The following is a 25788-nucleotide window of genomic DNA, read 5'->3' as shown; positions in this document are numbered from 1 at the left end:
TTAAAAATGTTTTAGTAAGTAAATTGTGTAACATTAAAATGACAAAATGCAGTAAAAGTAATTTACATTAAATAATGTTAACTAATGCAATCTATATTTATGTTTATATTAAAGCAATCAATACTACTCTGTCGGAACTCACAGTTTTGAATGTTTCAGATGTTGGAGATGTGGCGGAAAAATATATCACATATTCAAAAACACTTCACGATGTCAACACAGAAATTCTTGCAATATTTTTTTTTCAGAGATCTAAGAATGAGTTTTGCAAGAGCCAGCAGTTGTTATATGAAGCTAATATCTCTCTGAATGCAAATAATGTCTGACTAGCATCCTGTAGTGCCACCAGCATTTGTCTTCTATTGCTCATCTCGGGTTAATCTCTTAACCCAGATTATCAGACACTCACAGTCTCACAGATGCCTTCATGTTATAGGTAATTATGCCTACATGCAAGAGCACAAGCACCTCTGCCTCTCTATTGACTTTAAGGTAAACATTAAACACAAAACGACTGTTCCACTGAATTACAAATCTAGCGCAGATGTAGTTTATTAAACAACATAATGCTCATTAAAATGCTACCAGACCCACATTTCTTTCGTTAAATCGGGCATAAACTTCCTTACACAGAATCGTGAGTCATTTGCTTAGTCGAATTACATTCCTGGTAAAAACATTAATCATACTTTCTGTATTATCAGAAGTGACTGACTTTACTAAACAGTACTACTGAGAGTTGTTTAATACGGGTGTTTATTCACGTGCGCTAATCTAAATGCAATCTGATTAAAGTGAATAGTGCTGGGTGCTGATAACCTGCTGAGGAGGCACATTCAACAGAACTGGGAATCACAAGAGCTTAGTGAGCAAGTCAGTTTACAAAGAAAGAAGGAAAGAAAGAAACAGCGCCCTCTAGCTGTAATAAACTGTATTGGCGTCTATAAAGTGACTTCACAAAATATTTACAGCTATGGAAAAAAAGAGACCATTTGAAACTTCACAGCTTCTGTGGATTTATTAGGTATGCTTATCAGTAAAATGTTAATGTTTGCTTCATTGTATGGTCTGATAACATTTTTACCCTCAGACTTTAAATTAAAAATAAAATAGAATAGACTTTATTTGTCAGTGCACATGGAAGTACACTAAACCAATTAGTGCATTTCAGCAGCAGTGCATATATATAATACAAAAAAAAAACAGAAATAGAGAAAAAAAAACCTTTAACTACCAAATGGTTGACCATACTTTGACTGTTTTAAATATCGACTGTTGAAGTCATTTAAAGAATGATTGTTTTAGGTATGATTTACACTTCATGGCAATTTTGGTAAAAAAAATAAATAAAACATAACCCTGTTGCACTACTACACTTGACTTTGGTTTTATTGTAATAAATAAATAAATAAATAAATAAATAAATAAATAAATAAGAAAACGTGTAAAATGAGAATATGAAATATTTTATAGCATACTTCAAACAATAAAGATGATTTAATATTCAAAAATGTTTTATTTTGATTATTTTTTTTAAATAAATTGGTTTTACACTTCATATTTTTCAGATTTTTATAGTATATGCATTGATTCCAGTACTTTTACCATAAACCGACATATCAACCATTTGGTAGAGGTTGATATTTTAGAACTTACTCAATGCATTTTTTTCTCAACACATTGCATGTGTTAACTAGTGACATTAGGAGTTAAGAAATTCAATCCAATTTTTTTTCTTGGTGGGGCAGTTAAAGGGTAAAAAAAATAAAAATATATATTTTTAATAAATAAAAAAGTACAAAAAAATACAAAAAAGAAAAAAGTTTGAGCCATACAGAAGGATATTTATATGTAAACTATACAGCTATATCTATGTAAAGTGCACTGTAAAATTTCCCATTGTTTGCAGTGGTGTGTAGATTTTATTTGTATGTTTACAGATTTTTACATTCAGAAAATGAAAATTGGTCAGAAGAACAAATGTTTTCCTCTTTTAGGATCGAAAGATTGATTTCTTCACTTTTCTGAAGTTATAACCATTGGTGCTAGGGGTCTAACGGATCACGGTTTTATATTTAGCATTATCAGCAACAGTAGCAAAGATAATTTTTCGTTTTGAGTTTTTTTTTTTCAGCTGGTTGTTTCTTTATTTTGATTTTTATTCAAATTAGGTTCGGTAAGTTATGTTTGTTAAAAGCAATGGTTTTTGATGTAATATTTTTGTATAAATGGAAAGCAAATAACATTTGTCTCCTCCTTTTTTGCTAATGTGAAAAATGGTCTGATCCGTGACTCAAAAACCATAGTGTGATCCGAACCGTGAGATTTGTGATCCGTTACACAACTAATTGCTGCGATGTTGTTTAAAAATTAAGATAAATCTAAAAATATCACTATATCAGTACTTCACAGAATATAACAAAAATATGTTTTACTGAAACTCATAACTATATTATCATCTCTTTATAAAATACAATTTATACATACAAAAAATATATTTTTACTATTTTGCTATTGTACATGTATGTTTTTCTGTAAAGTGACCAGAGAGGCAAACAGTAAGCGTGAGAACTCTCTGTGGGGGTCAAAGTGTAAAAGATGTCAACTTGAGAGTCACTGTCTCGCATATATACCATCAGCACAGGTGTCAGTGGTATAATGTAGTATATATAGTACAGGTTCAAGGAGGTTATGGAGGGTCAGAACTAAAACTGTTTCAAGGTTAATAAGAAGGTTAACAAGGTTGATAAAAAAATGAAACAAATTGCTACTCTGTGGTTTTTATGTTTGCAACTTTTGCTAACATTTTTGAAAGTGGAGATTTTATTAATGTAAATAAAAGAACAATAAATCAGTTAATGTGTTATCATTTTAATTATTATCTAAAATACTATGAAGACAGACGTTTTTCATATACATTAGAAAAATCTTACAGAATACAAGAGTCTGGCTAAAAATAAACACTCATTTAGACATATGCATATTGACTCATAATAAAAGGTTGTTATTTTACGAGTATTCTTCCTAGACAGATAAAACGTATATGAGCAATATCACACGAGAAGCAGTGCAATGTGGCAGTATATCGGCACTGGTGGGAGGCGTGTGTTGGCACACGGCTACAAGCTGAGTGCCTTAGTGTCCCACCAGTGACGATATACTGCCACACGAGTGTGATATTGTGTTTATACAACAGTTCGATAGCATAATCATGTGCATAAAAAAGAAAATTAAACACAGAGAGTCTCAAAACCCTTTTGTAAGAGGAACTACTTTCTTCCGCCATTCTTTCACATCTGCAGCTGACATCAGAACAGCAGAGACCGCTGCTACTTCACCAACGTCACTTTAGAGCTAGTGTTTGAATGATTCTCTAGTGTACTGTCTAAACTGGTGAGTTTGCTCACATTTTAAGATTATTAGGCTGATCAGCATGGAATGTCATCAGTCTACAGATATATCTGCCAGTATTTCTCTGTTGCAATAGGGAGATTACAATATTACTATGGTATAAATACAGCACTACAACATACAAAAGAGAGAGATCAACTTAGAAAGTCATTTACCTAAATAATAATGATTTGATGAGCTGTAGTTAGAAATTACACTGTTTTTCTCTTAGGGCTTATTATGCGGTCTCTGTCGCCATGTTGTGGATGAACATCGTCAACCGTGTTTGCTCAAAGACAGGCTAATGGCCGCCGACGCACTCAGAAATTATAAATATTTAAAATAGTCACTATCCATATAAAAACTGCATAGTTGCAGTCTAACCAACTACATTCTCGACTAAAAAAAGCCTTAAAAGTACATTATGTTGCTCAACAGCAGCAATATTTGTCAAACTGTAGAGCAGGGGTGCTCAACCCTGTTGCAGGTGAGCCCTGCAGGAAGGTAGATCTACAGGAACAGGGTTGAGCACCCCTGCTGTGGAGTGTCCTCTGCTTGTTGCTGTATGTGGGCGGAGTAATACAGAAGGGTGAAGGGTTAAGAGGCTTGACGACTGCTGTTACTGGCAGAATATCACACGACTATCAGCCAATCAGAAGAACCAGGCAGAACTGTTGTATAAATAAATATATCTGCATACATGATAACATGGCCTTAATGAAATACAGTAGTTCACTGTAAAAATCTGAAAGTTCTTTTACAGTTAAACTAAATTTTACAGATTTCTTTGTGTAGTAATTTTGACTAATACAAAATCTAAATAAAAATTCTATATTACTGAATTTCTCCATTTATAACTACATATTTTACAAATATAGTAACTCTTCAAAGTGCAGCTTTGGTTTGCACTGTCGGAAGGTATTCATAACATACTTTATCAAACAATGTTATACATAAAAAAAGAAAGTAAATATTTTTTTCACAAATTAAATAAAATACTACCTTTAAAAAAAGGAAAAATATGTATATATAATATATCTTGCAAGTGAATGTGACCTTGTCTATAAAGTTGTTTTGCTTCATGGCTGGTATAAGTGTCTAACATGTCTTAACACGGGTTTATATATAGGTTAACTCTGAGCCAAGGGTTTATGCATGTCTCCCAAGCATAGCTACAGTGCACAGATATATACACCTAAACAATGTACAACTCGCAAACATGGCTGGAGTTCAGACTTATTACACAATCAAACACACATAAACAAGTGCAACGGCCCATATAAACATCTTCCTCACAGACACATCATTATAAGTGCAACATCTGGTTTATCTGGTTTGAGTAAAGGCAAGTTAAGTCTTTCCCTAATCACATTTCTGTTCCTTCATATTGCCGTAGACTAAAAACGCAGACATCTCTTAATCAATCAGTCTTGTTGAATCATTTCCTTAAACTCAAAAAATCAGTACACTGGAATGAAGAAGGCATCTTGGGTCAATTCAAAGGTTAGGCAATAAACAAATCTCCGTCTTTCTTTCTACAGTGAGGCAGATTTACTGCTTGATCTGATCTTCCATCTGAACATTCACTCATCGTTAAAAGACAGAAGTAGGACAACATCTAAATGGAAACATCGTCTAAATAGTGGACAGCATCTAAATAGTTCAGAAACCTTTTTACTACTGCATGTCAGAAAAAACATTGGTTTTAATATCAATAAGGGCATTCATAACCCAATTATTGGGGGAAAAAAGTATCATATTTATTCTTGCTATATAAATGTTATTTTAGGCATATTCAGAATCAGAATCGGTTTTATTGCCAAGTGTGCTTTACACACAAAAGGAATTGTTTTGGCTACAGAAGCTTCCAGTGTGCATAAAGTGACAAATAACAACACAAAAATAAATATGAGAAAGTCTACAAAAATTAGATATTATGCATCTGTGTATGTAGGGATATCTTATCTTATTATTTATATACTTCTTTAGTGTATAATTGTTTTTCTTGATATGTTTGGTGAACTCAACTAGTGTGAGTTAAATGAACAAATTACAAATATTCAAACTACTGTAATTGAGTAGTTTTTCTCAGGAATTGTAATTTACTAAGTAATTTTAAAAATGTATACTTTTACTTTCTCTTAAAGTACATTTTTAGTGCAGTATTGGTACTTTTACTCCATAAGTTTCCTTTAACCTGCAATCACTACTTTGTTTTTCTTGTTTTATCGGGATTAGAAAACGTCCAACCTAAAATCAACCAAGTATCAACGTCTAATGATGTTACAGCTTGACGTTGTGTGGACGTTACCACTATGACGTCTATGAGATGTTGGATTTTGGTTGTGATATTTGACAAATTAATAACAGTATTTGACTTCAGTATGACGTTGGTTTAAGATGTTGGCTCAACGTTGGATTTTGGCCACTTTCTAACACAACCTAAAATTAACTTCATATGACGTCGTTATTGGACATCAAAATAACGTCCTTAGACGCTGCTAGATGTAAATGCATCAGCTTTTTACAACATAATACTCACTACTCACTACTCTTGAGTACTTTTAAAAGGGCTACTTTTTACTCATACTTTGAGTAATATTTACTCGCACTACATTTTTAGGCAAGTAATGGTACTTTTACTTAAGTATGATTTTTCAGTACTCTTTCCACCACTGAGTATTTATATTGTATTTAAAGAGCTGTTATGAAGCAACCCAAAAAGTATCCATATATACAGCTATGGAAAAAAGTCAAAAACTACAAAAGGCAACTTGAAAATTAGCACTTTTTTCTGGTTTTCTGTAGTTTGTGTTTGAGTAACTTTTGTTATATTCTTTAAACAACTGAAGCTTCTTAAAATAAAAAATCATAACACAATGACACAATTTATTAATTACAAAAAAATTTGATTCTGACCAAATGTTATTTTCTGAAATAAAGGTTCTAAATGATAATACGTTTATTTGTAATTAATGTTATCAAACTTTAAAGAATAAACAAAAATTACCATTTTGCCCAAACATATGATAAATCCAGCCTTATATCAAGACTAGTTAACATATTGTCAGAAAAGTGGCCAATTCATAAAGGTTCATACAATTTTTTTTTGTATGAATGTGTACGGCTTTTAAAAGGAGACATGCCCTCAAACTCGATCCCTAAAACCAACTGTCAATGGAGGATAAGCAGATTATATGAATGAGATTCAATTCATTAAGTATACATCCAAATTAATTGATTAAGCGAAGTGGTAAAATTTCTTTTTAACAAAATAAAATAAACATTCCATTAAAAACCTACAAACAAAATAACACAACTAGGTCTCTTGGTTATAAATAATTTTAAAGTGAATTTAAAAAATACAAATAAAAATCACAAAAATTTGACTTAAAAAAACACAAAACGAAAAAAGTTGACTTTCAACAGACTTTTTGTTAATTACATAGCCTTTTTCATGATTAGTTTAATTTTTAGGTTACAGCAAAGCAACAGAGAGCTTGCCATAAAGATGATCTACTGGTGCTTGAAAAACATCTGAGTACACAATATTTAAAGATTATATAGAGAAAGAAAGCAAAACAAAGAGAGCCCCAAGAGAAAGTTATCTGGACAATCACACTTCTGGTGTTTGCAGCAGTGCAACACCACAACACATGCCTGCAGCAACTGTGCCATCAACAGCTGACTACCAAACACATTCACACAACACTAAATGAATGCATTTACAGGCTCCTTTAAATAAGGAATGCATCTATAGTTTTTTCCTTCTACTATTATAATTTGAAACATACTTTTAGATGTATGCATTTACAGTTACACAGATTCATTACATCCACTAAAAAGGCAATCAATAAGAAAGGACAAAATGTTACACAAAAAGGAAAAAGGACAAATAGAGGAAACCAGAAAAGAGGAAATCCCAAAGCAAGAAGAGATTTTTCCAACCACAGCGACCCTCCTTCCCCTAAACACATAAAGCAAAGATTCTCCTACTGTCACTCTACTGTATTTCACAGACACACACGCACACATGGAAAAATACAATAAAAGACACAAACATACAGACAGACAGACACAAAAGGTCCCACCTTCCAGGCATGACATAATTCTGGCTCTGTTTGCACTATAGAGACCCCTGAAGATGTCAATCCCACTCCAGCGAGCCCATATCCAGACACACAGTCAGGCCTGCTCACGTTGAACATATGCAAACACACTGACACTCCCTCCCTCTCCCTCTCTCTCTCTCTCTCTCTCTCTCTCCCTACCTCCACAGACACTCCCCCTTTCCCTCCATCTCAATCTCTTCCTTATTATCGCTCTCAATCATTCCCTGCATTTCAAGAACATGTATGGACACACACCGGGACCCATTTATGTGAACATACTATAAAACAATCTGTAAAAAAACAGCTAATGACTGTAACCTTGCAAGATATTTTAACATATGTTACATACAACTGACTTTAAACAGGAAGCTGAATCTTGCTTAAGTAAAAATTAAGTTGTTGTATTTTAACATATTTTAAGGGATTAAATTAAGATGAAAACATATATTGTCTTGACTTGCAGATCATATAATTTTTCCCATTTCAGCAAATGCAGTATTAAGCATTGGGTTTTGACACTTATTACACAGATCCTCCTATATGACTATGAATTACTATTCAATCAGTTTGTTTATTTGTATATGCATCAGGTGGGTGAGGTATATTCAGGGTTTCTGCAGGTTTCCTCAAGTCAAATTTAAGACTTTTTAAGACCCTTTTAAGACCGTTAAGAACGAAATTTAAGACTTATACAGGGTTAAAGACTTTTTCTAATGGCCCGGTATTATCATGAGGAATTGTGTAATTGTTTTCTTTCTCTGATTAAGGAATTTAATTTGGGGATTTTGCTGTTGTCAATTGTATCTCCTTGAAATAAAAAAAAAATAATAATGAAAAAAGGTTTAATTGAGATGTATTGTTGGTCATTGGATGAATGTCGGTCCGACTGAGTAGCATTACTTGGATAAAGCAAAATTAAGACCTGTTCAAAATGATTTAAGACCTACAACCCAATATTTTAATGAATTTAAGACATTTTAAGGCCAAAAATTTTGGTTTTAAAATTTAGGACATTTTAAGACCCTGCGGATGCCTTGTATATTACATATATAATAAAATGTGTCAAGTATATTGATCAGGTATATTTTAAGTCAATTGTTCTTTAAGAAAATTTCAACTATAATATTAAATGCTAAAATGATAAAGCTCTAGCCAATTGATTCAATTGTTTTTTTAAGCTGTCACGATATTGGTTTTTTTTTGTTGTACGATACATTGCACCAAAATATATTGCGATAAACTATACTATTGTCATTTTAAAAAAATTTTATGACACTCATTATTATTTAATGTAAGAATGACAATATATTAGCATCTTAATGCAAGTACACTCTTCTAAAGAACACATCATATTTTATTCTTAAGAATATTTCATTTAATAATAATCATTTTAACAATTTAATAATTAGGCCTTGGAATCAGAATGTAAAAGGTATCTCCTAAACAAATGAATAATAGTAAATGAAGTGCAAGAAACAGTGCAAGGTAAAAAGAGGCTGCGATATCTGCTATCAGATCTATTTTCAGTTGTCAGAAAGCCACATGAAAATATACTATTTTAATGTATAGCAAATACCATAGTGTTTTTTAACCATACTGACACTGACACTTCCAATAGAGATAAAGAGGTTGTGCAATCAGCTAAAATGTGGCTAGAATTGGTTTTTATGTATGGGCGATATATATTGCATCACCAAAAATGACTGAGGTCATGTCCAAGTATTGTGCGACAATTCAATATATTGATTATTGTGACAGGCCAGTGGTGGAGTGGTTATTGCGTCGACACATGCACTCTGGTGCTCACGGTGACCCGAGTTCAATTCCCGCCTCGCAGTCCTATGCTGATCTTTCCCCTCTTTGCTTTCCTGTCAATAATCTCTACTGTCCTATACATTAAAGGTGAAAACCCTGAAAAAATAATTCATTCCATTTTTTAACCCAACTGTTGGATTTACCATATTTGACACAGCGTTAGGTTAAAACAACCCAGCATTTTAAAAAAATGAAACGTTATCACAATTTTGTCATGCAGAACACAATGCGGGATGCGATTTTCCTCGCTAGTGATCATTTCTGTCACGCAATTTTAGTTATACACTCTTATGCGAGCATGGTGTGTGCGTTTGTGATCATTTCGGGACAGTCAGCAGTTCCAGGACAGAAGCAGGCTCAGGCTTACCCCCTTTTTGAACTGTGCTCTGATAGACCACAATCACTTAATCCCTCCAAACACTGTGTCAGTCTGTTATCAAACCCAGCAAAAGCTTAACAGCTGTCCCGACTAGCCATTTCAGCACCAACCCCCTTTACAGGCATTCCCGTTTGTTTGCCACTGTTTGCCAAATACATGCGCTTTTATCAAGATCCCTTACTGATAGGTGCTTTACACCCCAGCTGTGCGTATTAAAGAGAGAACAGTTCCCAAACCTGACACTTATATCATCATTTATCATTTATATTCATTACTTGAGGGTGAGTAAATAGGGAGTACAGTTTATTTGATCTGTGAACTATCTCTTTAAATAAACATTTACACATCTTAGAGTTTGATCATTTACAGTAGCCGACACTACACTACCTGACAAAAGTCTTGTCGTCGATCCAAGTTGTAAGAGTAACAAATACTTGACTTCTAGTTGATCATTTGGAAAAGTGGCAAAAGGTAGATTTTTTTGATGAGTTATCTGTTGAACTGCATCCCTATAATCACAAATACTGCAGAAGACCTATTGGAACCCACACGGAGCAAAGATTCTCCCAGAAATCAGTCAAGTTTGGTAAAAGAAAAATCATGGTTTGGGGTTACATTTAATATGGGGCAGTGCGAGAGATCTGCAGGGTGGATGGCAACATCAACAGTCTGAGGTATCAAGACATTTGTTCTGCCCATTACATTACAAACCACAGGAGAGGGCAAAATCTTCAGCAGGATAGCGCTCCCTCTCATATATCAGCCTCCACAAAGTTCCTGAAAGCAAAGAAGGTCAAGGTGCTCCAGGATTGGCTAGCCCAGTCCACAGACATCAACATTATTGAGCATGTCTGGGGTAAGATGGAGGAGGAGGCATTGAAGATGAATTCAAAGAATCTTGATAAACTCTGGGAGTCCTGCAAGAACGCTTTCTTTGCCATTCCAGATGACTTTATTAATACGTTATTTGAGTCATCGCAAAGACTTTATGGATGCAGTTTTCCAATATCATGGGAGTCAAACACAATATTAATTATTTTTTCACTGTACCATGACTTTATATTCTATACTGTACATTATTTCTGTTAAGTGACAAGACTTTTGTCTAAGCAAAGTCAGACCTTACCGTCCTAATTAAATAATTAAAAATCAAGGCATGATCATATTTTATTTTGGTAAAATAAGCGTAATCTAGAGGACTTTGCCCTTCATATAAGCCACTTCTGATACCAAATGATCAACTAGAAGTCAAGTTATTATTTGTTCCTCCTAAAACTTGAAAAGGCGACAAGACTTTTGTCAGGTAGTGTATAATGTTCAGGTTTGATCACTATCATCATTAAGAAGAGCAGAAAGGCCAAAGGGAAATGACATTAGGTGATCTCAAAGCAAATTAGTGAACACTGAAATGGTGAGCACACAATAAACCCAAAACCTATAGGGTTTATTGATTCCCAATGGAAGAGTCAAATGACCTAGACATGCAATAGACAAAAAAAATGCTGACACGTTTTGGAGAAAGTGCAGACAGTAGATAAGGATGAATCTTTCATTTGCTGAAATCCTACTCATTACGCCTAATAAAAGGCTGAATTCGCTATTTAAAAATGTGAAATATGTTTGGGCTTATAAACGGTAATGGCAAAAGCTGCTAATGAGCTAAATACTGATAAACCCTGACAGCTATATAAACTACATCTCCTTTGGCAAGAGGAAAAATCAATGGTCACTAAAAGCCCAAACACACTGCCAACATCTCCAATGTGTCCTACAGGCATGAGTGAGAAATGTTTGTGTGTGCTTCCATGCATGAAAAAAGTGCATCAGATGTCACTGTAATGATTTTGTGCATGCATGCATGTCCTGTTTTGGTACAGGTTATTCTCTCAATTACATGTTCCATTAATGGTTCATTTTGGTGCATGCCAGTAACACAGGATACACTCTATTGTGAAAGACTAGGTCAGCTTTACTATAGTCTGTCACCTGAGGCCAAATTAAAAACACTGTCAAGTGGAAAACTGGGATTAACAGCTTAAACACTGCAACAGGTACAAACACCGAAACAAGTCAGGTTTAGTATGTCACATTGAAGTAGTTTGTTAGTACAGAGGGTAGGACACTTGCTAGTAGAAATGTACTGATTGCAGTTTTCTGGGACGATTCCAATATCTGATTTTTTGGTAAGTGTGACCTGCCGATACAGATTTTTGCAGATTCCACATTTTGTTCTGAGAACTATAACAAAGACTATTGATACGCAAGACATGTCCCTCGTATAGTTTTGAATGGGGAAAAGTGTTAGGGTCAATATGGCGATTGAAGCCCCGCCTACTAGTACAGGAGCCAAGCAACAATCGCTATAGACTGAGGATTGTCCGGGGAAGAATCCTAGACCAGACGTGTCAGACGTGTGTCAACAAACACACTGGAATCTCAGGAAATACCTGCTTCATAGACATAAGAAATATATACACATAAAGCTTGAAATCTGTACTTTTAAATGAACCAACTATACTTAAAAACTAAAGTTTTTTTGGTTTTATAATCCGTATAAAACAAATGCGAGGTACAGTCTGTCCTGTCAAACGCACATCACATGACAGCAACTACTCAAACTTTCTGGAGGAAATGCACCATCAAGACCAATTTGTGAATCACTTGTGAAGAGCAGCGCGATCAGACGAAGCATTATTTAGAGGATGATAATGTGTAACACGGCCATAAATAAGGTTGGTGTCGTGATCTCGTTGTTTTTGAGTGTACATGAGCATTAGCTTGGGAAAACTGAAAAAAATGCTGATTTTGTTTGATTTAAATGTTTAGAAATTAAACTTATGAGACAGTTGTTGTTTAAGTTTATTGGTGATTACAAATATGTAATATAATCGTAAGCTTGGCAAGCAGTTTTGGACAATTTGATCTTTTTCCGTTTAGACAGAATGCCCAAGCATACTGCCCAAAAGGCATTTCAAAGATGGCCGCCGAGTGAAATGACTTGTGTTAAAAGGACTTTGACTATAATTGACAGGATATACAGACAAAAACTTACTTTTAAATATACAAACAAAAACATACTTTTTTAAAAACCAAAATCCGTGATAAAATGATTTCAATTTAGGTTTATAGGTGGAAATCTAGGTTATTAATTTTTCTCTAAATTTCTAATTACCATTATTATTAACTAATGCAAGTATTACAGTAATTCCAACAAAAGAAAGTTAGATCATTTTTGTACTATATTGAGCTGACTCTTACTTTTCAAACATATGACAAAAAAGTGCAAAAATAGTATAGTTCATCCAAAAATGAACATTTTCTCACGTTTAACACTCTAATATTCTTCTGTTCAACACAACACAAGATAATCTGAAGAATGCTGGCAAAAAGCACCCATAAACATCCATAGTAGGAACAAAAAATACAATGGAAGACAATAAAGGCTGCATTTTCCAACATTCTTTAGTATATCTTTCTTTGAGTTCAACAGGAGGAAAGAAAATTAAACAAGTGAAAGATGAGTAAATGATGGCAGAATTTCCCCTTTTGGGTAAACTATCCCTTTAAATGAACTACAAATTGCTTTGGATTGAAGCCTTTTTAAAAGTCATAGTGTTTTAATACTGACACCTAGTGGTATGGCATAACTGAGTGTAGAGTTTTTTGTTTTTTATTGGTTAGCAAAAGCTTATCTGCAGGAGCAGTTGTGACTAATAATTAAAAATTTTTAACTTTCTGGTTTAATATTATAAGAAATGAAGGTTCACTTACCTGAGTGTTGCAAGGAGCAAATCAGAAACAGCACATAAGAAAAAGCGACAGAAAGAAAGAAAAAAAAAAACAGTTAGATTTAAATGCAGTAGTCAGACAAAGTTGTCTAAGTCTTCTTGTATTAATACTGCATTGATATTAACACTGTATTAATACTTTTGTGACGGTATCAGCAGACACTATGGCGGTAATGAAATATTGACATAATAACATAAAATGAATAATTATTTTTAAAAAAAGAATAAAAACAATTGTGTATATATATATATATATATATATATATATATATATATATATATATATATATATATATATATATATATATATGGTCACACTTTATTTTGATGGTCCATTTGTTACATTGCATCTACATGTCAACTAATTCTAATTAGATTATAAGTAGACTGTTGGGTTGAAGTTAGGGTTGGGGTTAGGGTTAGAGTAAGTTGACATGTACTTGCAAAGTTTCTTATAGTCAGTTAAATGTCTGTTAAAGGAGCAGCATCACCAGATATTTAGCAGACAGTCTACTAATACTCAAATGGACCACCAAAATAAAGTGCTACCAAATGATTTGTTTTATTATATATATGATATGTTTAACACAAATGAAATGACACATTTTCAGTAATGAAATAATAACATTAAATGTAAAGTGTACAGATGATACAGATTATATGTCAAAATGTATATACAATTTTATTTTAGCTATATTTTAATTAACACTTAAATGAGTTTGGACTGTAAGCAAAACTCCGCACAATAATGGCAAGAAAAGTGTGCATTAATTCAGTTCTTTTAACAAATCATTCAAAAGACTTTTGAAGAACTTTTTGTGTACTGAAGGCTTGTCCCTTTTACAAGCTGTAATATAAATCTCAGGTGTCCACAGAATGTATTTGTAAAGTTTCAGCTCAAATTTCTACACAGACCATTTGTCCAAATGCCCATATTTAAGTGGAGCAAACGTTCATTACTATGCAAAACATCAGACTCAAAAAATACTTCAGTTAATATATGACCTTTAAATGACTGATACAAATAATTGTTTAATGAAAAGAAAGAGAGACCAAAATAATAAAAACATATTCCTTTTTCCCAAGATTACAAACAATTAAATAACACAGAAGCACTGGGAGAACAGTTTATAGTTCGGATATAAACACTGATGTTTATAATAAAGATTAAAACCGTCGTTTAATGGAACTTGATGCTGGTGAATGTTGAAGCAATTACATTGTATAACCAATGGGTGGCGACAAACAACCATCAAAATTATATCATAGGTTTTCAAAAATGATACACCTATAATGAAACATGAAGTATTGTGTGAATTGCTGAAATATTAATTGAAAATAAATTTGATATGTTGAACAAGATGTTAGATTTCTATATTTAGCAATATCAGCAACAGTAGCAAAGCTCATTTTTCTTATTGAATATTTTCCCTGTTTTTTAGCTGGTTCTTTTGTTGATTTTTATTAAAATTACAGGTTCTAAGTTCTGTTTGTTAAAAGCAATGGTTTTTGCAGTAATATGTTTGTATAAATGGAAAGCAAATGATATTTGTGTCCTCCTTTTTTGCTGATCCAAAAAATGGTCTGATCCGTGACTCAAAAACCATATGTGTTGAACCGTGAGATTTGTGATTCGTTATACCACTAATCAACAGTGTACAGAACTGTATCGCTTTGTTTCCATCCACCTATTTTTATGCACATTTTGGAATATCGCATAGAAAAATGCTCAATGGACACAGCAAGATGCATACATTTTAAAAACATGCATAAAAAAGGTATGCACACTCATTGTGTTTCGTCAATGTCTTCTGAGGTACAAATAATTTATTATATATTTCAAAAGTCCTGCAGTGGCTTCTTCTACCGCAGCAAATTCCATCTTTCCTTTTGATACCTGGTGCCAGCTTTACAGGAAATTATGATTTCGTTCTATCTGTCTCATTGGATAGACTGTGCTTTAAATCACAAATGTTTTGTGATATTGCAGTTTTGTGTATACGTTTAATTTGCATCTTCTATGGATACATAGCTATTGTGCCGTATCGAACCGAAATGTGAATTTTGTAAACCCGTTACATCCCTATTTGAGTCTCTTAAGTACACTACTTAGAAATACTTTAAAATGAACAACTAAAGGGCATCCGGGCCAAGCAGTGAGTAGCACGATCGTCTCACAGCAAGAAGGTCGCTGGAAGGGCATCTGCTGCACAAAACATATGCTGGATAAGTTGGCAGTTCATTCCACTGTGGCGATGCCAGATTAATAAAGGGACTAAGCCGAGTCTGCGCCAGGGGCGTAGTGGTTAATGCATTGACACATGCACTCCGGTGCTCACGGAGACCCGAGTTTGATTTCCGCCTTGTGGTCCTATGCCGATCCTTCCCCTCTCTCTGCTCCCCATGCTTTCCTGTTAATACTCTCTACCTTCCTATACATTAAAGGTGAAAACTCTGAAAAAATAAAAATAAAAATAATAATAATAATAAATAAATAAAGGGACTAAGCCGAAAAGAAAATGAATGAATGAATGAACAACTAAAATGAACCAAACCCACAAGAGCCGAACAATTCCAACAAAATAATCCCATCCTCAATTAATCCTCAATCAGCATAAAGCACAGATTATGTCCCAAAACTGTCTCCAAGAGAAATATATTCTGCCAAGGATCTGTCTTGTGGAGAATCAGGGCAACCACACAATCGGTCAATTCCCTGCCATAGTAATGGGCAAAAACATCCTGTCGCCGGGCAACCCGCACCCCCAAATTATGGGTCTACTACAAGAGCCTGACAGCCCAAAATTATAGGATACGTTTAAAAAAAGAGGGCAGGAGCTGCAGTTACGCCAGTTTAATTGGGCTTGCACGTATCCCGTAGGTGCCAAAAGAATAAATATACGTTTTAAATTTAGAAGCTTGTACTCTTGTTAACATCAGGATTTTTATATAGACCTGACATTTAGGGGCTTTTTGGAGATACTTCCTGCGTTGTTTCCTGCTTTGGAAAAGAGCTGGTTTTCCTGCTATGCCTCAGCATGTGTGTCCGTATGCACATGTGCATGAGATTAAATGTAAGATATATGAATAACACGGGGAGAGAATTAAAGAAGACTGTTACACTGTAAAACCCAACAGTCAACTTTATCAAATGAAATGAGTGTAGTTAACTGAAAATCTACTGAAAGTTAATTCTACTCATTTGAAAAGAGTTTTGAACTCAGTGTTGAAGGTAATAAGTTAATTAAAAACCTCATTACTTCAACTTAAATGGAGTAAGTTCACACTACTTGCATAGATTAGTTTTTTTTAAACTCAAATAGTTTGTATAGCAATCAGTTTCCTCAAACAGTTTGTTTTGCCTTAACTTCTTGGGTTTTACAGTACTCAGTTGGTTTGAGTTCTCTTCATTTATTGGGTTTTACGGTGCTCAAATTGCTTCATTTACTCAAATGGATTAAGTTCACAGTAGTTATTAGAATTACTTTTTGAACTTAAATGGTTTGTTGCAATCGGTTTCCTCAAATGGTTTGCATTACCTTTTTGGGTTTTACAGTGTAGTAAATGAAGAAACATGCCTTAAAATGTATTTATAAGAAATAAAAAGTGTCTAATGTAGAGACACTGGTCATCTTTTACTATAATAAACTTTCATTTAAATTGTGAATTAGGTATTAGGTAAAAAAAATCCCAATGAATTTATAAGGTATTAAAAGGTTTTTTTTTTTATTAAATGATGCAGCCTCATATATAATGTCATTTATATTCATTTATATTGTACTAAACGTTTAACTTTTTAGACACACTAGTCTTCATGATTTCATTTTTTTCTCTCTTTACAGTGACAAAAACTAATAATTAATACATACAAGTAGATTCTTTCCAACTATTTTTTATTTTTACAGAGTATATACAGGAATTCAATTAGCTTATAAGACCTTTTTAAGACTCTTTCCATACATTTTAAAACTTTATAACCACTTTTCAACTGGAAACACTAGTGAGACTTTAACTGTAAGAAATTAATCCAAAAATAAAACATTATTCATATTACAGTTGCACAATTTACCGGTACTATTGTAGTATCACAATGCCATGGCTCTTAAATACCGGCGGTGCCACTGTAGTTTGTAAACAGTAGTTTCGTCATTGATGTTTTATCTACAACAGATAATGTTGCATGTGGAAAAGTCACTAAAATGCTCACACTTTTGTGCAACAATAGACCATTTTATTTAATAGTCTGTGGAGCCATTTGGTTGCAAAACTGTGTAGAGGTCGCGCGTTTTATGGTAACTATTGCACATTTTCTAGCGCTTCAGTTCGAACGCACGTCTGAATCGGTTCATTTCTGTTCCTATTAATATGATTTAGTAGCTACAACATCCGCAACAATCTCTTTAAAAGAACAACTCACAAAGTGAAATTTTGACTTACTTTGGATTGTTACCTGATAAGACTGAAAAAAAAAAATTAGGAAAACCCCAAAATATCAACAGGAAACACTGAAATAATTTTTGACCACTACATATAGCCTAATTTTGTTGAAAAAAATATTTTCTTTTGTAACAAATTTCATTTGGCATAATTTGTATCTTTATTTTAATGTATTCTTTGTTGGTCAGTTATCTACAAAATAAACAAAAAGAATGAATACATTTTAGGAGAAGTGAGGTGCAAATGATTCAGTTCATTCCGCTGTGGTGACCACAGATTAATAAAGGGACTAAGCCGAAAAGAAAATGAATGAATGAATAAATCCAGCTAATTCAGCAGGTTGGCGCCTGTAAAGCTGCAGTAAACAAAGCAGCATGATGCCAAATCTAGTAGGATTTCATTGATTTCATAAACTGCACAGCATCCTGATATTCGCAGATTTAATTCAGGCAAACTTTAGCATACAATCATACAATGCATAAACAAAATAATATAAAAATTTAATACCATGCAAAATAGCATTTAAGACTTTTAACACTTTTTAAGGGCCTTAAATTTCTCTACATTGATTTATCAACTTTAAGAACCCGTGGACACCCTGTTTTATCTCTACATAACATAGATATATGTACATGTCTAATAAATAAAAGAAAATCTATTAAACAGTCTTACATACATTTTAAGCGTTAAAAAATTATAAAAATCATTTAATACGAAAATACTGTGTAATAGAGTAGACTGCGTGACCTGTTAAGCCAGTTGCTCAGTTGCTGAAAGATGAGTGCCATTTGATAGATCAAATCTGATTCTTGACTACACACAAAACAATTTAGAAATACTAATGCGCACCTGTATAAAAACGTGCCAGGCATTTGCGCAAGTCACAAGTCATGTAAATCCACCGCTGTGCTTATGCTGGAGCAGAAATGAATAGGCAAATCTGTTCACCAAAACATCTGATTGTCAGAAGTCAAGCTAAATAGAGCGAAACAGAGTCAGCAGTAACAGCTGAGGAAACGCAGGGTTCAACCCTACAGTAACTTTACCCTCATTGAATATCCCATTAGATGCAGCGTAGAGTTACACACACACACACACACACACACACATACACACACACACACACACATATACATATACAGGGTGGAGTTTCTGCTTTCACGCAGGAGTGGCTGATTTTTCATTTGATTTACAAAGCAAACTATGTGCCACTGGACATTCAGACCAACACAAAGAGATATGCATAATTGAGAATAATGTGGGTCTTTCTATCTGTAAAGAAATCAGTTTCTGCCTCACCCTAGACTAATTAAAACCCGAAAGATTTCCTTGATAACCCTTTGTATGTGTAAAGACTCCATATTTGAACCCTTTGATATGCGTGTACATATATATGTGTGTAATTATGAGAACAGAAAGCAAAACAAATGTGAAAAATAGTTCAATGAATTAAATAAATAATTCAATAAATATAATAAATAATTCAATAAATTAAATACAGTAGAACTATGAACCAAACAAAACATTGCATATGATGTTGTGACTATTGCGGACACACACATTGCGATATCGATGCTGAAACGATATATTATGAAGCTCTACTTCTTTATATAACGAATTACACAAAATTCTGGTTTAAAATCACAAATATAAATGTGAAGAAAGCTTAATTGTACTGAAAATCAGCAATTAGAGGGTTAACACAGACATATAAAAGTTATATTCAGAGCTAAAAACACTTGAATTCTCTTGATAATATTGCTTACCTCAACTCAACTTTAAAGCAGAGATGACTTTATTTTGCAGGCAAAAATAACCACTAATTCAGTACATCAACAAAACAAAACAAACATTATTCAGACATTCAGTATTAAAGCGGAACAGCAGTGTCCGGAAAGACTGACTTCAGTAGGCACAAAGAGGGCATCTTTCCTCCTGCGTCCACTCACACACACACACACACACACACACATCACCACCAGTCAGTGACATCACCCATTTACGCAGACTCATCTTTAAGCTGCTTTAGCTGTTTTCTAACACTCTCTTCCTATTTCGCATGCTCAAAGGCCTCTGGTCAACCTCTACAGCCCTCACTTAATCTGTCCATGAGGAAGACGTGCTAACGACTCAAACAAAGACACAACTGCAATAAAAAAGACTGTGACCTAATTTCTGCCTCCTCGTAAACAACTCACTCTCTCACTTCCTGCAGGAGCAACAATAAAGACAATGCACAGACAATAGGGGAATCCAGTAACTGTTAAACCAGACATGGAGCAACTGGATCACTGGTTTACTGTATAGAGCTGTAGGAAAATATCTGAATCAGACCTTTAAGTATATAACTTTTGGCACATTTCTATGATATGAGACAAAGTATGCATGCATGTATATATATTAGGGCTGCACGATATTGGAAAAATCTGACATTGCAATGTTTTGTTTTGCTGCAATATAAAAACAATTTCACCAGAAGGCTTGAATAGCTCTATCTGGGAAGAAATCATTCATTTAGACTGGTTGGGTTGATTATGTAAGGGTGTGATCATGTATAAAAATAAAATTGCAAGAATGATTAAAATAGGGCAAAGAAAAAAGCAAATAAACACTTTTTTAGGGTTTTCCGGAGAGAAAAACAGTATTTAAATACAGAAATTTAGTGATGTAAAATAACACTGTATAGTAAAAATCAGTCCAAGGCACTAGAAAAATGTGGAAAAAATATTAAAAACTTTGTGTAAAACTTAAATATTTTTCCCCATTTTTCGAGTGCCTTGGACTGATTTTTGCTGTTTATTCTGATCAATCCCTTGCCCAAAAGAGCACAGACAAATTTTTTAACCTACCCCTGAGCAGTTTTTGTTTGATTTTGGATTTTTAACACTGTATAGTCTTCAGTGTATTAATAAATCAGTAAATTTTTCTTCATTAAAGTTACCAATGTTGTATGTTTTTGTGTCCGAATGCATTACACACTCTTGAAATGCCTTTGAAACACTCCAAGGTTTCACTTCACAAATCTTATGTATACTCAATTGCTGATCGACTATAATCCCAACTTAACATTGCATATCTTGGGATGCGACTATTGCAGACACACACATTGCGATATCGATGCTGAAATTATATATTGCACAGCCCTAGTATATATACAGGAAAATGTATAACAATTTTTAGATGGTTAAGAAGTGTTCATGTTTTCAAAAGATGTCCGGTTATAAGAACTGAAACTATTTGATCAAACAAAATAATGCTTTGCAACATTTTTACAATTAAAAATACTGTTTTGGGTTTGAATATATTATAAAAGGCAATTTATTCCAGTGATGCAAAGCTGAATTTTCAGCTGTCATTTTCTTTAGTGTCACATGATAATTCAGAAAACATCCTAATATACTCATTTGATCATTTTCAGTGTGTATTTATTTTTTTATTATTAATTTCAAATGAACAACATTTGTCTAAAACAGAATGATTTCATAAAAGAAACAGAAACATTCTACCATGCCTGTCAAAACTTTTTAGGTGAGAAATGTTATACATTTACTTGTTGAAACTATATTAATAGATTAGAAACTGTTCACCAAGTATGCATTAAATAGGGTATATGCCCAGCTAGTGCTTCTTCCCAAACTTCTGGTGAACGGTCAATGTGTCTATTTAATCATTTTTTATTAACGGTCAATTTATTCAGTTTCATACAGTTTACAGCATCGATGTTGTAATGTAATTAAAATATAATCAGTTAAATAGACTTCAGCATTCATTTAGTTGTTCAAGTGTAAATCGAGATCGAGAAAAATCGAGAAAAGCTGTTTACATGTGCCCGTCAGGATTAGCAGGCAAGCGCAGAAACACCATTACAAACACTGAGGTAAAATAAATGTTCATACTTTAAAGAAATAGCATGAGAAAACATAGTGTAATGTAGTGCTTCTTGTACAATCTGAAATGCACTTTAGATTCAATCAGGCAGTGGAGATTGTTGGTTTTTAAAGAAAACAGACCTTAAACGCGGCGATTTTGTTATTGTATACAGTTTGCCGGAAGCGATTGACCCAGGTTACGGCAAAATTAAAAGTCCTTCTGCATACTTCTGCATATATCCTATTTATCAAAACAATAAAGACATTCATAATGTCACATTTAGGCTAAAATAAATTAGTTTGGATCAAATAAACACAGCACTCATGAGAAGAGTCGAGTTACCGTTCTAAAACTTTTAAACGGCACTATAAATGTATGCTATATAAAACAAAAATAAATTTATGCTTACTGTCATAAATTCAATACAAATATATTATTAATACATTACCTGATTAATGATGCTAACAATTCAGCTTTGCATTACATGAATAAAGTACATTTTAAATATATATTCTCATAGAACTTCTTCTTCTATTTGTCTTTGTATTTTTATGATGTGCTTGTGACATTGTAAGGTGTGCTTGAGTATTTTGAAAGGTGCCTAGAAATAAAAGGTATTATTATTATTATAGAAAATATTTTTAATTGAGATAATATTTAACAATATTACTATTTCTAGTCTTTAATCAAATAAATGTAGCCTTGTTGAACATAAAAACTATAACAAACATGAAAAAAACATACCTTATTACACTTAATTACCATTTCATTCAAGACAGTCACATATCCTCAGGGTCTCTCACCACAAAGTGCACACACTCACACATCCACCACACCCACCCACTTTCTCCTCACCTATGTAGTGCTGGGGCTCATAAACCCAGTTGTCATCTTCATCCTCTCCTCCATGTGTAGTGTGTGAGTGGCTATGAAGGCTGTTCTGGCTGCGGAACAGTTTGCGTGTTTGCTGGGACAGAGAGGACACGCTCAGCCAGCTGAGAGCCCGAGAGATCGGCGCCGGCTTCTCTGTCTTGTCCCTCCTAAAAGACCCAGAACGCCTGTCCCTCATCATACCCTCTTCAAAGTCAGCAGATGAGTTTTAGGTCACTTAAAAGTGTGAGAGCTCAGAAGTCATCATCACACGTTGAATGCTTTCCGGATCATTCATTAATTGGGGTTTAAACCCAGAAAATCTGACAATCTTCCCCAAAAAATGACTAGTCCACTTCCACAGGTGTCTGTGGAATCTTTTGTGCCTTACTACATAGAAAAAATGTTCACTGTGAGTCCTGGAAATCCCAACCCACAAGTAGTAATTAACCCAAGCAGCAGGCTGGAAAATCTCCGGTCTTCCCCCGACTAAAGGCTTTACTTCCACCAAGGAGAAACGGCTCAGTTTAAAAGCCACACCAATGTGATTAGAGGACCACTTTTTAAGTTTTTTAGGCTTGCCTTTCAACAAGGATACATAGTTCAGTTTAAAAGCTCTTCCGAGGTGATTATAAGACTAGTTTTTTATTTTTTTAGGCTTGATGTCCTCCAAGGATACAGAATGCAGTTTAAAAGCCACTCCAATGTGACCATAAGACCAATTTCGAAGGATTTTTGAGGTTTGTCATCCACTAAAGATACACAACTCACTTCCAAAGTTCCTCCAATGTGGCTGTAGGACCACTTTTAAAGCTTTTTTGAGGCTTGACATCCACCTAGGATTCAGAATGCAGTTTAAAAGCCACTCCAATGTGACCATAAGACCAATTTTGAAGGTTTTTTTTTTAGGTTTGATGTCCACCAAGGATACACGGCGCACTTCTAAAGCCACTCCAATGTGACCAATTTCGAAAGATTTTTGAGGCTTGTCATCCACAAAAGATAAACAGTGCACTTCTAAAGTTACTCCAATGTGGCTGTAAGACCAATTTTGACGCTTTTTTTGAGGCTTGACATACACCCAGTATACAGAATGCAGATTAAATGCCAGTTCAGTGTGACCATAAATCCAATTTCTATGGTTTTTGAGGCTTGACATCGACCAAGGAGACACGGTGCAATTTAACAGCCACTCAATGTAATTATAAGGCTAATCCGTCAGCTATTTTGAGGATTGCCATTCATGTGAGAAGTTTTGGAGACACGGTGCAGTTTCAAAGCCCCTCCAATGTGACTTCAAGACCAGTTGTTAAGGTTTCAGAGCGAGCCACTTCACAAGGAGACACAGTGCAGTTTAAAGTTGTTTTTGGCTCAACGCTGTTTAAATCTCAAGATCCATCAGACATAAAACTTCATTACATATCAAGGCTTACTACTTCCACGTGAAACTGCATCCAATGATTTTTCCAGGATTTAAGCCATCATGTGTTTCAAAAAAGATGATAGATAAACCCGAACGTCCTTTTCCTTTTTCATCAGCGGTAACCGGATCAGGTGCTGTTGTAGACGTGTACCATGTTATCTCCCTGGCGCTGAGGACAGTCAGCACCAGATCCTCTTCCTGACTCTCCAGCGTCACTCACCTGACACTTCACCGCACATAAACGAGCAAACAATCACAACGGCCCACGCAGCATCAGAGCAGGGCTGACAGTAGTCCAGAGAGAGCACCTACATACACTGAGTGTGGGATTGAAAGTTTAGGATTACAAACAACTGGAGTGCTGGTGAAATGTGACCTTAAACCAGCCCCCAAACACTCCCTTGCTGCTCTGTGATCTCTGCCTCTGATCTCTGCTCCTCCCCTTCAGTCGCACGGCAACCGCTGAAGCTTCAGACACTGCACTCTCCATTCCTCTTCCTCCTTTGGATTTCCCTCCCTTTCCTACAATCCTCTAAGGCAGAGAGTTTCAAACCAGGGATACCAAAAAAAAAAGTAGAAAATCTTACCAGTAAGAAAGAGCAAATTACGTATGGTGAAATAAATAATTGAGCAATTCCGGCGTTATGGATGTGACATGTGCAGGAAAAACTCAAAACATAAATTCACATAGAATGTTAACATTATATTGAAACATCTCTTTATGTTTTCCAAAACTACTCACCAGAGTTGTGGGATGAGAAAAATATCAATCTGAAAACATTATTTATATTTTTAAATGCAGAAAATAAACATGTATTATGGATGTGACCAAAAAAAAGTCTGCGAGTTTAAAGTAATATAACATACTTTGTAGAAATTTTGTGAATTAAACTGCACAACCCAAAGGAAACAATGATCATCAAAAGGATAAGAGTCGGCTCACTATTGAACAAAAATTATTGATTTTATTTTATTTCATATTTTTGCATTTATGAGGAAAAAGCTTGGTTATGGATGTGACTTCTCTCCGCTATTGATGTGACGGATGTGAAATTGCCACTTGTGTGACTTTGGTAAATCAAATATAATTGTTTGAAAACATTAACAGAGACATTTTAGAGTATTTTTACAGAACTGTAATATATAAGCCTACACATAAAAAGCTTGAAAGGGTTTCGCTGTTTGGTGAAAAGATATGTTTTTAATTATAAACTTGAAACCTATGCGATAACATCATTGTGATGTTTTATGTAAACATAGTCTTTTTAGTTTTGATAGTTTAATTAAATTTAATTAGCGTAAATTGGTTTTTAAATGTTTAAATGATCATACTCCAGTGCTGTTTTCTGATCTAATCAGTAGGCATCAAACCTCGAGTCACACGAGCAACTGCTAATGGTGACTGTCTAGTGCCAAAGTTTAAGACCTTAATTGGTGAATCTGTTTTCTCTGTTAAGGTAGCCAAATTGTGGAAAGATTTACCTGTTAGCCTAAAATTAGAAAGTAATATAAATATTTTTAATAGTGTTCTTAAAAAGTGCTTAAAAACAAAACAGCAGTGTGTGCACAAACAGTCTACTATTAGTTTGTTTGATCATGCCACCTTTGCTTGTCTTCAGTAATTTTATGTAAAGAATTATAATGTTAAGTATCTATTTTATTTTTTATTTTGTCAAGCCTCCTGTGGACAGGTGTTGAGAATTA

At 34.1% G+C, this 25788-nt stretch overlaps 1 protein-coding gene across 4 annotated transcripts in view; it reads right to left on the bottom strand.

The window, feature by feature from the left end:
- The window catches only part of nhsl1b (NHS-like 1b), a 166240-nt gene that overhangs the window by 68239 nt on the left and 72213 nt on the right, over positions 1-25788 (bottom strand). The window contains exon 1 of one of the 4 annotated variants that reach the window (XM_056445451.1): positions 22647-23598. The exons of 2 other annotated variants lie outside the window; for them this stretch is intronic. In XM_056445451.1, the coding sequence (XP_056301426.1) occupies positions 22647-22863 (217 nt within the window). In that variant the 5' untranslated portion in view covers positions 22864-23598. Of the gene's footprint in view, positions 1-7481; positions 7601-22646; positions 23599-25788 lie in introns of those variants that run through there. One more of the 4 variants, XM_056445454.1, reaches the window with a different exon arrangement.

The sequence above is a fragment of the Danio aesculapii genome, chromosome 20 (assembly GCF_903798145.1).
Source record: "Danio aesculapii chromosome 20, fDanAes4.1, whole genome shotgun sequence".
NCBI classification, from domain to species: Eukaryota; Metazoa; Chordata; class Actinopteri; order Cypriniformes; family Danionidae; genus Danio; species Danio aesculapii.
The sequence above is the reverse complement of the archived record's forward strand: the minus strand, read 5'-3'. Positions and strand labels throughout refer to the sequence as shown.